Genomic DNA, 15,150 nt, shown 5'->3' on the forward strand with positions numbered 1-15,150 from the left:
TTTTTGGTTTCTATTTTATAAAATCTATAGTTTAATGTGTACATAGCTTTTAAAAATACAGGGCACTCACGCCCGTGTATTCTACAAGCAACAGAAAGTCTGAGTCTACTGCATGCATGCACACACAACGCACCTAGCACAAACGCGTTTGCACGGCTGGAGGGCAGCTCTGCTTTGAGCCCACGCGAGCAGCGGACAACTGTGGCCGCCCCAGGACTGGGACGCACTCTCAAAGTTTACGTATTTCTGAGGACTGAAACTGCAGTTTAGTCCTGGTTTTTCCTTATGTTTGTGTTCCCTCAAAGTAGTCCAGGAAAGGGGGCTGGGCGGGGGCGTTATTTCCACAAACAATAACGTCCACAGCTGCGTTAATGAAATCTACCCGACACAGAGAAGCAGGGGGAAGCAACCACACGACGATCGTGTCCGTAGGTCTGAGGGTGCGAACCGAGGTCTCCTGCAAGTTCACGAAGCCACCTAAGGCGCCTAACTGGGCATCCGGAAGGGCTCGGGCTGGAAACCGAAGAGCCTCTGGCCGAAGGGCTCGCCCTCGCCCGGCAGCTTCGCGCCCGCCAACGGCAGGTAATGGTCGCGGCCCAAGTGCTCACAGTGGAGACTGACCCAGTCCCGCTCCGAGCCGAATCGCTCGGCCTCGGCCAGGATGCGGGTCAGCGCCATGATATAGCTCAGCGCCATCTGCAGGGTCTCGTACTTGGACAGCTTCTTATCCTGGCCCCACTGCGGCACCACCCTGCGCAGCCGGTCGAAGGCCGTGTTGAGCCCCTGCATGCGCCGCCGCTCGCGCGCGTTGGCCGCCAGGCGCCTGCGCGCCGCGCTCTCCAGCCGCCCGGCGCCGGCGCACGTGCTCGCGCACTCCGCGCCGCCCGCGCACGGGGGCGCGGCGCGCGCTCCCGCCGGCGGGCCGCTGGGCTTGCAGGACTTCATTCCCGGCGCCGAGAGCGACAGGCGCCGGCTCGGACTCGGCACCTGCGCGAGGGCCACTCGGAGGAGCCGCTCCCCCGCGGGACTCTTCTTAACGAACTGAGTCCTGAAAACAAACAACTCCCAGGCGCTCAGTCCTAGAGGATGGCCGGTGGACGCCTCTTCCCTGGCCCGAATGTGGGGCAGATGGAGATGCTCAGGAGAAAGTCATTTTCCTCCCCAGCGGGAAGCTGGACAGCGGCCTTCCCGCGGCAGCAGTTTGGTGTGGCTGGTTCGGGCCAGGCTCCGGCCTCCTCTTCGGGAAGGGGCAGTCTTCCCCGAAGCTCGGAGAGGGAACGGGCGCTTTTACCGCGGTAGCCGTCGGAGAGTGCCGGGTGGCTCTTGGAGGGAGGAGAATTTATAGCGGAGGCCAAAGGAGCGAACAGGTGGTGGCAGGTGGGCGGGCGTCCCTCGGCTTCCAACTCAGCACCTTCCTGCCCTGGGAACGGCGGGGGGCGGGGGCGAAGCACAGCCGCATCCTGACGGTACAGCCTTCGTCTGTTGAAGTTTCTCCAGAGCCAAGGCCAGCACTAACTAACGCACCATCTGGAGTGGCCTGGCTGTCCCCAGAAGAATAACGGAGTGGGCGGGGGGGTGGGCTTGGTGCACCTTTTCCCGTACCAGCGGGAAGCTTACGTATCAAAAAACTCAGCTTCAGATGGTTAGAAATCCTGTGTGAGATGGAGTGGTTTGGGCATTAGGCGGTATACCAGAGGTTTATGAAGATTTAGTGTATGAAGAGGCAGCTTTGTGGAGAAGTGCGTCAATTTTGCATAATGCTGATCTAATATGTTGACGTTTTGATGTTGGCTGTTCAGTAAATTGGGACAAATTAGCCAGTCCTACTACTGTTGCAGACCTAGAATTTTATTATGCAAATAGTTTAGCGGTTCTTTTGTGAAATAATTTGTTCTAACATATCAAAAGATATTACTGGATAGATGGAAAACTTTTAATTATTCTAACCATATAATTGGATTGCATGATCTTGAATAGTTAGGCAATATTTATAGTTCATTTCTCCTGACATAGTTTCATAAATGTTTGTGGGATTGAGATGATAGCCAATTATTCAACATTGAAAAAGAAAACTAATCACACATATATGTGCAAACATGTAAGTACTGTGCAAGACTTTAAAAAATCATTCCTAATGGAAGACATTGGTCCACCTTGTGAAGCTGAAGTATTTCATACAACTTGGTTGCTGTGGCAGCGTCCTCGGGAGTAATAATGAGACATGATTTCCACTGTTGATAATGAGGATCTGATTTATAAAGAAAAACCATTCATTTGATTTTCTCATCTCAGCTTAGTTCTTGCTCATAAGAGGAACCCAGGGCTAAAGAAACCAGCTCCAAGCAAGTGCAATCCAGAATCATTTCTGGATTCTTCAGGAAGATGAAGCAAGTTCTTGTCCCTTTTGGTATGTGGACATGTGCACATTATTCTCAGATATGTTTATTTCATTAAACTGTCAACAAGCTCTCAGCAATCAGGAGTCTTCTCGCTGTGACTGGCTTCCCCCACACTGCCTCTGACTGTTGCCCCATTGTGACTGCCCTGACTCCAAGTCCTGTCTTCCCATAAATAGTTGATTAATCCCCAGCTGAAGCAGTGACAATGAAATGAAGTTGAATAACATGAAGACAATGGGATGCAATTGAACATTAATGATCTTCAGCATGACAGATGTTGAACACAGACTTTTGCCTGGAGCCACTCAGCTCCGTTACTCTGAGTCCTAACAGTCTTGCTCAGTCCTGTGACAGGAAAGACTGTTATGTAGCCATCAAAACATCATATATTTTTTTAAAATTTTCATGGAAAACTGCCCCATTCATGCAGTTGTTTCTCATGTTCATTTAGCTCATCCCTCTCCCACAGAGCTCCCTCTGTGCTACTCTGTGGAGTGTTTTTTGCAAAATAGACTGTGGATTCTTTCTAGAAACTGTTGTCCAAAGTGCTAATGAGATGTGTGCTTTTGCAAGCCATGTACCCAGAGTTGGAGAGATTTTAGCCTGTGGACCAAGGGCATCGAAAGCATAACCTGAAGACAAAAAGGGAAACAGCACTGGGCACACAACACAGCTATTTTAGAACATACACTAGCAGATATCTAAAATGTAAAATTGATCCAAGAACAGAGAACATTGCAACAATAAAGGGGGCCCTTGAGGGCCTATAGTAAGCTGTTTCCTCAGTATATTCTAAAAGTCAGTGTTAATACTACAAAGATGCTTCTGGGGAATACCTGCTATCTTCTTGGAAACTCATGAAGCAAAATGGATGTCTAAAGTTTCAGAGCGTCCCGTAATAAAGAAACCTACTGACGTCTGCATGTCCTAGACCTTGAATACAGAACCCTCTTGCCCCTAGAGAGATTAACAAAGTTTCTTGGACACTTTCTCACACCTGCTGTAGTACCTTCCATTTACTTTACGGAGAAGGAAGCTGCGCCAGAGACTCAACACCATGCTCAAAGGCACACTCAGCAATTTGATGACAAATGAAGACAAGATGTGGAGTCTCTATGTCCATTGATTTTGAAAGTTTTGAAATTATGTGATCGGTCAACACAAACCCCTCATTTGCCAGTGGGGTAACAGAGATTCCCCACTGACTTCCCAGAGTCAGATATATCATTAATAAAATTATAGGACTAGAAGTAGAAACACAGAAGGCTGTGTTGTTTATTTTATAACCCTAGTGTCTAGCACAGTGCCTAAAAGATACCAGGTACTCAGTAACCCAGATGGAATGAATGGAACAGTAAGATAAATGACAAGGATGAGAATGAGCACATCAAAAGATGTGCATCCCCTCATATGCAGAGGACATGGCTAGCTGCATATTTTGAATGTAGGATGGGTTCCTTCTTAGCAAAAAAAAAAAAAAAAAAAAAAAAAAAAAAATCCGTAGCCATTTGGGCTCACAGAACATGCATAGCAGAGTAATTTCCACAATATTTCTATATTGAGAGTGTGATACTTCCAGGTAAACTGGCAGTTACTGTTCTTAAATAAAATTTGTAAGGGGAGGAATGGTGCTATGGTGTAGTGGGTAAAGCCACTGCCTGCAGTGCTGGCCTCCCATATGGATGCCAGTTTGGGTCCTGGCTGCTCCAGTTCCAATCCAGCTCTCTGCTATAGTCTGGGAAAGCAGAAGAAGAAGACCCTGCACCTGTGGCAGACCCAGAGGAAGCTCTGGCTGCTGTGGCCATTTGGGGAATGAATCAGTGCATGGAAATTCTCTCTCTCTCTCTGCCTCAGTCTCTCTGTAACTCTGCCTTTCAAATAATAAATCTCTTTAAAAAATTTTGTAAGGGGAGATTGCTTTGGACCAGGATTCTTTCTAGGCCCAATAGAACAAAGTAAATATGGAGTCAATCATACTAAATGAAACTAACTAGCCCAGGCATATGTGCGTGTTAACAAATGGCTGCGTTTCAGTTTAGTTGTAGCAGCTGAGTGTTAGTCACTTGTAGGTGGCCAACTGATTCAAGCAAGGCAAATGCTGTTACCAGTGAGCTGCATCCCTCCCTCCATTCTCCACTCCTGACTATTGCATGGCCACATTACTAGCCAGGGTTCTTTGAGCCTTTTCTGGTTCAGAGCGCTGCCTGATTTTGGAATTGTGAGTAAATGCCAATTAAGATCTTACATTAAATTTGTTGTCACTTCTGTCTTTTGTGACTATATGGCCAGAAATCAAAACTGGGATGTGGAGACAGGGAGTTGGGAGTAAGGGTGAGAGAGAAGAAACTTGCACCTGTAGAAGCCATAGAAAAATCAGAGAAGTTTAGTGTTAGACATTAAAGACCGATGGCTGGAATTTATTACATAAGAGCTGTAGAATAGGTTTAGTAAACAGTCTTTTACTATCCAAAATCATATTTAATTTTTAAATAGGAGGGTCTCCAAAAAGCCACACAATTAAAGAGCAAAGCACTTGGTGGAAAATGTCCACTCTGAGATTTGCAGAGAAAATCTGGAAAAAGAAAAAGAAAACTGGAGCTTTTTTTTTTGGGACAGGCAGAGTGGATAGTGAGAGAGAAAGAGGTCTTCCTTTTTGGTTCACCCTCCAATAGCCGCTGCTGCGGCCAGCGCATCACGCTGATCCAAATAGCCACCACTGCGGCCAGCACATTGCACTGATCCAAAGTCAGGAGCCAGGTGCTTCTCCTGGTCTCCCATGGGGTGCAGGGCCCAGGCACTTGGGCCATCCTCCACTGCCCTCCCGGGCCTTAGCAGAGAGCTGGCCTGGAAGAGGGGCAACCAGGACAACAGAATCCGGCGCTCCGACCAGGACTAGAACCCGGTGTGCCGGCGCCGCAGGAGGAGGATTAGCCTAGAGAGCCGTGGCGCCGCGGCGCCGGCTGAAAACGGGAGCTTTCTAACATAGCAGGGAGCAGTTAGGGACCCTGGGTCCCAGAAAGCTGGAGACGCAAGCCCGCAAAAGACAAAGGAATCCCAGTGAGTGTCATGCTGATAAAGACCAGAGATGGAAGGAGTTAGAAGAGTTCCCATATTTTATAATATGCTTTCTGGCTATTAGAGGGGAAATAACCCTAAAAGAATTTACAAGTAAGCATTTACAAAGAGAAAGAAAGAGGCCAAGAATGTTCCTTTGCTCCCTGCCTCCCAAAGGTGCAGAAACTAAGGGACAGAGACTAATAATGGCATCTGCAGAAAAGTGACAATAGTGAGCCCCAGGAGGTCTGGTCCCAGACCCCAGAAGTGATTACTCACTAGAAAGCACAGGCTCTCCAAAGAGCCCCGGGAGATTCTCCGACCTGCAGTCAGCACACACTCAAGGACTCTGGCTCAGCTCAACTGTCTGATCTCCTTTCTAACCAAACTCTGCCTCACTCTTGGCCGGTGGATCTTAGACTCCCCCTCAGCATCAGGGCCAGCGGGGCAGGGGCGTGGGGTGGCTCAGGGGGAACAATTTTGGAAGTCTTTGGTGTCAGTTTTTAGTGTTGGATCTGCCACCTTCCATCCCACCTCACAGGCAGGAGTGGTCTTAAATGACCTCTTCCTGTCGAGGACATTGGCCTCTAAGAAAGAAACCCTTTAAATGACAGCTGGTGTTACATATTCTGGATAGCTTTTTACAAATGACAATGACAATGAACTCAGTTTCCGCAGCTTTTGAGTGTCATGAATCATTTTTGAACCTTTTACATGCAAAGCTCCAGTAAAGTCATGATGTGAATCCCAGCTGTGTGACCTAGGGCGACTTACTTCACCTCTCTGTGCCTCTTACCTTATCTAGAAAGCAGGGGTAACAAGACAGGAGAGAACGATAAATTCAAAGGAGTTCATCTTCCTTTGGTACTGGAGCAAGCTGATGTTGAAATGTCAAAGACAGAGCCCCTGGAGTGCTCGGAGGAAGCCTTTCTGGGCAGTAGGGTTAGCGGTTTCATTAGAGTCTGAGATCCAGTTTTGTAGTTATGGTTGCATGCTTAAAAGTGTGATTTTCAGAGGATGCCCTATTTTCCCAGGGTTGAAATATTTGCAGGTACCACTTGGGACCCTCTCTTCCCGGCGCTGAGGCATTTGAGAGGACGAATTGGTTGTCGTGCTGTTGACTCATAAGTGCAGAACCAGGCTTAAGGATGTGCTAGACTGTTCTGTGGAAGGGCCACTTCTCAGAATGCCCTTCCCTGTGTAGTTCCAGATTTGAGTTTGAACCCATGTGAGCTTTGGGAGGCAGAAGCCAAGCCACCACGCTCTGAAGAGAACCGTAGGCCACAGGCCATGAGGCGTGGACACGGAGATGCAGGAGGCCCAGGGAGACACTGTTCTGTCTATACCTATGTGCTGCCCCACCTTGCAGGGCTCTGTCACCGTGACCCACGCCAGCGCTGCTGGTGACTTCTCCAGTCTGCTGACAACCTGTTTATGCACCTTTACATCCCTGGTGCTTCTTCTGATTGTCTGAGGCCTCATGTTCATAACAAATACCTTCTGTCATCACACTTAGGTGGTTCTGCTCTCCTGGTTGTATCCCAACTGAAACAAGAGCTACTTCATGAAGGCCACAGTAAAGCCAAAAGTCTTATCCCTGCCTCCCTCTGGCGCCCTCTACACACCAGGGGCCAGTGTCATGAGTCGAGGATTAGATACTTAATCTCTTAGGGGCTGGTGTTACGGCACAGCTGGTTAAGCAGACACTTATGGCACTGGCTTCCCATACTGGAGCACCAGTTTAAGTCCTGGCTGCTCTGCTTCTGATCCAGCTTCCCGCTAATGAGCCTGGGAAAGCAGCAGAGGACAGGCCAAGTGCTTGGGTCCCTGCCACACGTGTGGCATACCAGCATGGAGCTCCGGGCTCCTGGCTGTTGCAACTATTTGGGCAGTGAACCAGTGGATGAAGCATCTCCATCTTTCACTCTGTTTTCAAATACCTTTTTTATTTTATTTAATATTTATTTACCTTATTTGAAATGCAGAGTTATGGAGAAAGAGAGAGAGGTCAACATTCTATCCCTTGGGTTCATTCCCCAAATGGCTACAATGCCCAGAGCTGGGCCAGACTGAAGCCAGGAGCTGCATCTGGGTCTCCCACATGGATGCAGGTACCCAAGTACTAGGGCTATATTCCACTGCTTTCCCAGGCTCATTAGCAAGGAGCTGGATTCGAAGTGAAGCAACCTGGACTCAAACTGATGCCCATATGGGATGCTGGCATTACAGGCAGCGGATTTACTCCTCTGCCACAGTGCCGGTCCCCATAAGTCTTTTTTTAAGAAGAAAGAAATTTTATCTCTTAAACAGTAGTTACCATTTCCACCTGTGCCAGGAAGCACCAAGGGAAAATATTCTTTAGCCCGTTAGAATTCAGCCAGGACTTTAACCATTTCTCTGACATGGAATGCTGGTGTTGTAAGTGGCAGCTTAGCTCACTGAACCACATCAGCCCCTACCTCATCCTTCTAATTTCTATCTTGGGGTGTGTTTTATAATACACAAAATATAAATGCATATATTTACATGTCCAAATTCACTGATGCTTTTCTGATGGGAGTGGGTGACAAAAGCTGGTGGCCTGACCTGGGGACAAGGCTGTACACAGTACCATCAGGAGCTGAGAGTAAGGAAGGAAGAGTGTGCTTTGGGGGAAGAAGGATCTGGGCTGGTGGCCTCACCTCTCTGAGGTCACCTCTAACTGCTGCCCCTACCCACCCCACCCCCCCATCGCCTAGGTTCACTTCCAGCTTGGGCTTCTCCGCTGGTGCTCCCTCTGCCCCCAGCCTCCCTGGCCAGCTCTCTTCTGTCATTCAGCTCCTGTGCTACCTAATGTTTTATTTCCTTAACAGTTTGTTTTCAAACTCCGGGAATTTGAGGCCTTCCTCTGGACTGCTCCTCGCTGTGTTCTCAGCACCTAGAATTGTGTTTAGCACATAGTAGATACTAAAGAAATGGTGTTGAGAGAAATGAGGGAAAGGAGGAAGGGAGAAAAAAAAGTAGCTCCCCCAGCAACCCAACTCTCTTTCCTGCGGCCAACAGCCTCTTCTGGGCAGAAACGTGTCCTCTAAAAGCCACGGCCACAGAGCTGCTGTTTTTGTTTCAGGTCTGAAATGGTGGCATCCGCTGTTTTGCTGTGAGCAGGTGGCTGACGTCCCCCAAAGGGTGGCTCTCATTATGTTTTGGGTTTCAGGCAGTGCCTGAGTCAGCTCAGAGTCAACAGCGGAGGCTTCACAGGCCCAAGCCAGCGCTGTGTGGCTGATGCCGGCTGCCTGCCCCAGGGGGAAGCTCCCAGCCTTCTGTTTGTGATAGTTGGTGTTGCTTTTTTTTGTTTTCTTGTGCAGTTTCAGCAGCTGGGCTGAACAAGTTGTGCTCAATGTCCAGACACGCGAATCTTCTGACTCTGGGGTTGTGTTGTCATCCTTCCTTGCTGTTGTTCTTGTCTCTTATTCTCCCTGCTCTGCCCCAGCTCCCTGCTGACCTCAGAGAGGGGTAGGGCAGTAAAAAGAGACCATGGCTGGCCGACCATCAGATTCCTATGCTGCCTCGAAGTGGAGTCCAAAATTAGGAGCCAGGGAAGGTTTTTGGCACAGCAGTTACGACTACTTGAGATGTCCCCATTCCGTATCAGATGGGGTGCCTGGATTTGAGTCCCAGCTCTGCTCCTGATTCCAACTTCCTGCTATTGTGCACCCTGGCGTGCAGCAGGTGATGGCTCAAGCACATAGGTCCCTGCCACTCATGTGGGAGAACTAGATGGAGTTCCCAGCTCCTGGATTTGAACTGGTCCAGACCTGGCTGTTACAGGCACTTGAGGGAGTGAACCAGCAAATGGGAGATCTCTCTATGTTTCTGTGTTTGTCTCTCTGTCTTTCAGATAAATAAAACTTTTTAAAAGTTAGGAACTAGGGTACTGTGCATAATGGGTAAAGCTGCCACTTGCAGTTCAGGCATCCCATATGGGTGCCAGTTCAGGTCCCAGCTGCTCCACTTCCAATCCAGCTCTCTGCCATGGCCTAGGAAGGCAGCAGAAGATGGCCCAAGTCCTTGGGCCCCTGCACCCACGTGGGAGACCTGGAAGAAACTCCTGGCTCCTGGCTTCAGATCGATGCAGCTCCAGCCATTTGGGGAGTGAACCAGTGGATGGAAGACCTCTGTCTCTCTCTCTGCCTCTCTATAAATTTGTCTTTCAAATAAATAAATAAATCTTTTAAAGTTGGGAACTTTGAATACAGATTCTTTTCTATTTATTTGGCAGTAATCTGCCAACTTGCTTCATTGTTTCTTTTTTTTTTTTTTAATTTATTTGTTTGAAATCTAGAGTAACAGAGAGAGACAGATCCTCCATTAGCTGGTTCACTGCCCCAAATGGCTGCAATGGCCAGGGCTGGTCCAGGCCAAAGCCAGGAGACTAGAACTCCATCTGGGACTCCCTTGTGGGTGGCAGGGGCCCCAGCACTTGGACCATCTCCTGCTGCTGTCCCAGGCACATAAACAGGGAGCCCAGACTGGAAGTGGAGCAGTAGGGATTTGAACTAGCACTCCTATGGGATGCCAGAGCTGTAGGCAGCGGCTTTTCCTGCTGTGCCACAGTGCTGGCCCCCCATTTCATTATTTCAAACTGATTTTCATTTCTTCATTTATTTGACAAATGCTTATTGAACTTACTGTGAGTGAGTTACTATTCTAGGCACCAGAGAGTGCTGGACACACTACAAAAGTCTCTGCCCCCTCATGAAAATCTTAAACTGGTATTGTTGCTGTCTTCTTGTGAATTTAGGTCTCATTTCTTCTGGGGAAGGAGAAAATTTTAGATACTAGACATTCTTGCTTGAGTGTTCAATAAATGTGTATTTGCTGCCTAGTTGATTAAAGTTATTCAGACTGACCTTCATCACCATAAGAAATTAAACACTTGTGGGGCCGGAGCTGTGGCGCAGTGGGTTAAGGCCCTGACCTGCAGCACTGGCATCCCCTATGAGTGCCAGTTCGAGTCCTGGCTGCTCCCCTTCCAATCCAGCTCCCAGCTATGACCTGGGAAAGCAGTACAAGATGACCAAGTGCCTGGGCCCCTGCACCCACGGGAGACCTGGAAAAGGCTCCTGGCTTCTGGCTTTGGATCAGCACAGCTCCAGCTGTTATGGCCATTTGGGGAGTGAACAAGCAGATAGAAGACCTCTCTCTCCCTTTGCCTCTCTGTAACTCTGCCTTTCAAATAAATAAATAAATCTTTAAAAAATTTAACATCTTCAGAAAACACCAAATGCTTACCAGGTCTTAGATTCTACCCTCACAAGACCCCCTAAGCAGAGATTGTCATTTGAAGCCTGGTTAAACTAAGCAACATGGTGGTTCCATTTGAACTCAGCTCTCTTCACAGAGCTCATGCTCTCTACAGCCCTGGCTCTCACACCCACAGGACCTGCCTGCGGATAACCCCTGGCTGCTTCCCCACAGCCTGATTCCAGTGTCTTGAGTGTTGAAGAGAAGGGTGGAGAGAAAAGGAGATAAATGCAATGCGCAGGAGTCTTCAAGAGGGGGCACTCTGTAAGAATGTTAGAACTATTAATTCATTAATGGAAGCATGAAGACTGCAGGAAAGTTGGAAGAGCTTTTGCTGGATCATGTAATGCCCATCCTACACTAGCACAACCCGTCTGAAGCTAAGTTCCTACGTAAGTGAGGACGTGTGTGCCAAGGGCAGCTGTCTGGGAGCATGGTGGTCAGTCACTGGGGCAGGACACACTCCTTGGCCAGAGAAGAGAAGAAATTGAACTGACCCAACAGAGAGCTGTCTTTAGCTCTGCTGCGAAGTTACCCAGTCCTTGGTGGCATCCTCTGGGGAGCCTCCCTTTTGGAGGGAGCTGGGACAGAGACTTTGATCTCTTGTTCAGGGGTTTTGCCCCAGCTTCGGAGCTGTCATGGAGAAATGGACCCAGTCTCACATTTGGATCCTCAGAGGAAGCCTTCTAGAGAACAATCAAGGCCTTTCCGGTCTGAGTCAGTGCCCAAATGTGGCCTGGAAGGATGAATATCATGGAAGAAGGCATGATGGCCATGGCTTTATTTCCGTTCATGGCTGAAGACATTACATAGACAAAGGGGAAGAGGTGTACTTTGCTATGTATGGCCCTTTGGCATTTGCAGCATTAGCACTCTCATGTCGCCCTAGGTTGCCAGGTGTGGAGGTGATCAGCAAGCCGAGGAGCGGGTTCAGCTGACAGATCACCTGGCACCTGTGCAGAAGCCTTTACGGGGGAAGCGGATGTTTCCATGAGAATCCTGAGGTTTCAGCTTCAACCACGTGCAAGCATCACAAGCCTACTGTGCAAAACTCACCATTCACTCCTTTTTTTCTGAAAGTTTTTGGTAGGAAACAGTATCACTTAAGATTCTTTCAGGAGCAAAAAAGAAAAAAGGAAACAGAACCAATCTTTGGGTGATTTAAGCAAAAGGAGATTTATAGGAAACATACTAAACCAAATGAAGCTTAAACCACCAGCTCTCTGGCAGGCCTGGAATGAATGGTGGCCTGGGACCCTAGCAGCCGCTGCTCCTGGCCCTGGAACACCATTATAAGATGTCTCTGCTCCAACCCACTCAACTATTCCAACTAAGTTTTTGAAAATGCTGGGAGGGAGACTTTGCTTGGCCAGCTTGTCAAGTGCCTCTAGCTTTGGCCACAGAACAAGACAGGGAGTAGCAACATGGTCGGGGGGGGGGGGGGGAGAGACACGACTTGTGAGCCAGAGGCGACTGCAGTTTGTATCTGCCAGAGAAAGGAGGACCCATTCACCTTATCCTAGAGATGAGACCTGGCTGAAACTGTAGATTAGGGGAAAATGTACTCAAGCATCCTAGGGAAATGAGGATTCTGCCTTACAGAGAGATAGTGGCCAACTCTACCCATTAATCCTGTTCAGCATGAGAGTGAGGCTCTAGCACCCATCTCTGCTAAGTGGATTCTTCAATGCAACTTGTGAATGGGATACAAAGACATCATACTTTGTTGAAACGAGCAATCCTGAGAGGATGCTCTGCTCTGCCCATTAGGACCTATAATTTTGTTCAAATAACCAGAAAATTAAACCCACCCAGGGAGGGCCATTGATTTCCAATTGGCATAGTTCGCCAGATGCTGTTTGGCCCAAGAACCGCCTTGACCTCTGCTAGTGACGCCACCTGCCCTTGGCTTTGCAGGGTGTGTTCCCAGCAGGGAAGGCCTCTCCACTAATGCTGGAACTTGGGCTGAAGAAGGCGTGGTGGGTTCCCCATATGTTGCAGGGGAGAGGCCAGCCACGCCCGGCATGTTGGATTTGTCCTTTTATCCAGCCCTGGTGCTGAAGCCACCCCCAGGAGATTACAGACGCTGCCACTCCCAACTAATTAAATAGGTGGCTTCCTGCTGCTCAGAGGGAATGAGGGCAGAAAAACAGGACCGGGGGAAGGAGCTGCACAGCCAGCCGGGCCCAGAAATCACCGATGCGTGCCTAAACAGTTTCTAATGGGTCAGAGTGGTTGAGATCCTGAGCTCTATTCCCAGCCACTTTCATCCTGCCAAAGCTTGAAGACCATAGTGTTTGTCATAGAAACTTTAACACAGTGTTAAATATACTATCTATTAATGAGCACCTCTTACCATCATCCCAATCCTTGTGTTGTAAAAGTGACAGTTAAAGGTACATTTTTTTTAATAGGACAACCTGAAGATAATGCTACCTCCTCATCCACACACATACACACACAAAGAGGCAGCTTCAGGATTGAAAGTGAAGTGTTTGCCTAAGCTTCCAGCACTAAGTCTAAATATCCGCACCACCACAAGTTTAGAGAGAAACTAAAATCATGGTTTGAATGAAGGGATGAAAAATCCTCTTGGACTTTTCCAGTGGGTAACAGAACGGGGAGTCACGATCTGAGTCCATTCCGCCTTTGCCACAAATCACCTGGAAGGAAAAAAGCCGGGAGGTGCGAAGAGGAAGACAGTTGTAATCACGGGAAATTGGACTAAATTAAAATGATCCTATGTCACAGCACAGATAGGCCTCTTCACCACCAACTTCTGACATTCTAATTAGGGTAAATGGTTATGCAAATCTAGCCACTCTCATCCCTCCCAGCCTAGTGCCCCGTGATTGTTCAAGTGAGGACTGTTGGTGGCGTGATTAAAGCTCTCCTAAAAACTAATTGGGGACTGGAGGACAGCCTCCAAAGATGCCCTAATTTGTGTGCAGCCTGGCACAGCTGTCCTTTTGTCCTGCTTGCCACCAGGACGCCGAGTGTTTCCCCATCAAGGATAACAGAATGCGACACTCGAGATGTTCTCAGGCTGAGGGCCTCAAGAGAGGAGAAGACAGGCGGCCAGGAGTTCCCCACACCCAGGTCTCCTCCTTCCAGGCATGCTCAGCTGAGAGGAGAACCCATGCGTGGAGCAGAGAAGGCTGGAGTTTGGGAACATTTATTAACAAAATTGCTCACGTGTTAATAACGGTTGAAACTGCATGATGGGTACGTGGCTAGGGGAAGGGGTGAGTAAGGCATTTGTTTTGCTTTTGTGAATATTCAAGATTTTCCATAATAAAAATACTTAGGGGTCTTCCTCTCTTGGAGCCCCCCTCCTGGCTGCTGCAGCAGGAGGTTTCTGACTGAAATAGATCTTGCTTTGTTAAAAAAAAAAAAAAAAAAAAAAGCATATGCTACTGATGTGGAAGAAATAGAGAAATAGGAGTTTAATTTTAATCTAGGTCCTTGCCTTAAAAAGCATTTTAAGCACAGGCACATATACAGTATACAGTGATAAAGTTTATTTAAAAGGTAAGAAAGCAAACACACACACACACACACACACACACACACGTGGGCATATCTGAGGGGTGGAGTGAGAAGAGAGAGAAGGGGTGGGGCAAGGGAAATAGAGAGGGAGCACTCAGGGCCTCGCTAGCCTTGGTCTCCATTGGAAGATAGTGAGCACCTGCCGGCAGCTCCTTTAGGAGGTAACGTGGTCATCTGGGAAGTTTATGACACGTCCTTAAAGTGCCACGTGGAGCTTAATCTGCATATTCACATGGTGCCCTCTCCCTAGGTCTGACAGAAAAATGAGATGGAATTACATGGGGCAGGCAGGGCCTTGCATTTTGTAACCTCCAGCTCAGCAAGCTACCTTATCCCTTATCACTACCAAAAATAGCACCTGTCATGGGGAGAAAGTTCTGAATAGCAGAAATCAACTTCCCTTCATGGAGAAGAGTCAGAGAGAAGCTCATCTTCAAATGGGTGGGCTTCCAGTCCCGTAGCTCAGGTGCCGGCTAGGATACCTACATCCCATGTTGGAGCCTCTGGCTGTGCCTTCTGACTCTATCTTCTTGTAATGAAGACCCTGAGAAGTAGTCATGACCTGGATTGAGTTCCCACCTATTGGCTCCACCCCAGCCCTGTCTTGGCTTTTGAAACCATTTGGGGAGTGAACCAATAGATGGGTAAACTCTCTCTCTCTCTCTCTCTCTCTCTATCACTCACTCTCGCTCTACCTTTTGAATAAATTAACTTTTTAAAGATTTCGAATAGCTATAGTGTCATTACTTTACCTCTCGTTGTATCAACATATGCCTAGATCCAGCTCTGACTCTTCCCACTTTAGCTCCAGCTTGGAGGATTAAAATGCTGGGTGGGAAGAAAGAAAGAAAGAAAGAAATGGGGT

At 48.2% G+C, this 15,150-nt stretch overlaps 1 protein-coding gene across 1 annotated transcript; it reads right to left on the bottom strand.

The window, feature by feature from the left end:
- ATOH7 (atonal bHLH transcription factor 7) lies at positions 1-4,986 on the bottom strand. The gene has a single exon (XM_008270057.4). The coding sequence runs from the start codon at positions 943-945 to the stop codon at positions 487-489; it is 459 nt and encodes a 152-aa protein (XP_008268279.1). The 5' UTR covers positions 946-4,986; the 3' UTR covers positions 1-486.
- Positions 4,987-15,150: the final 10,164 nt, after the last annotated feature.

This window comes from Oryctolagus cuniculus, chromosome 15 (assembly GCF_964237555.1).
Source record: "Oryctolagus cuniculus chromosome 15, mOryCun1.1, whole genome shotgun sequence".
Lineage (NCBI taxonomy): Eukaryota > Metazoa > Chordata > Mammalia > Lagomorpha > Leporidae > Oryctolagus > Oryctolagus cuniculus.

Bases quoted from the DNA above. Each gene is read 5' to 3' on its own strand.
- ATOH7 (XM_008270057.4), bottom strand. From the start codon at position 945: ATGAAGTCCTGCAAGCCCAGCGGCCCGCCGGCGGGAGCGCGCGCCGCG.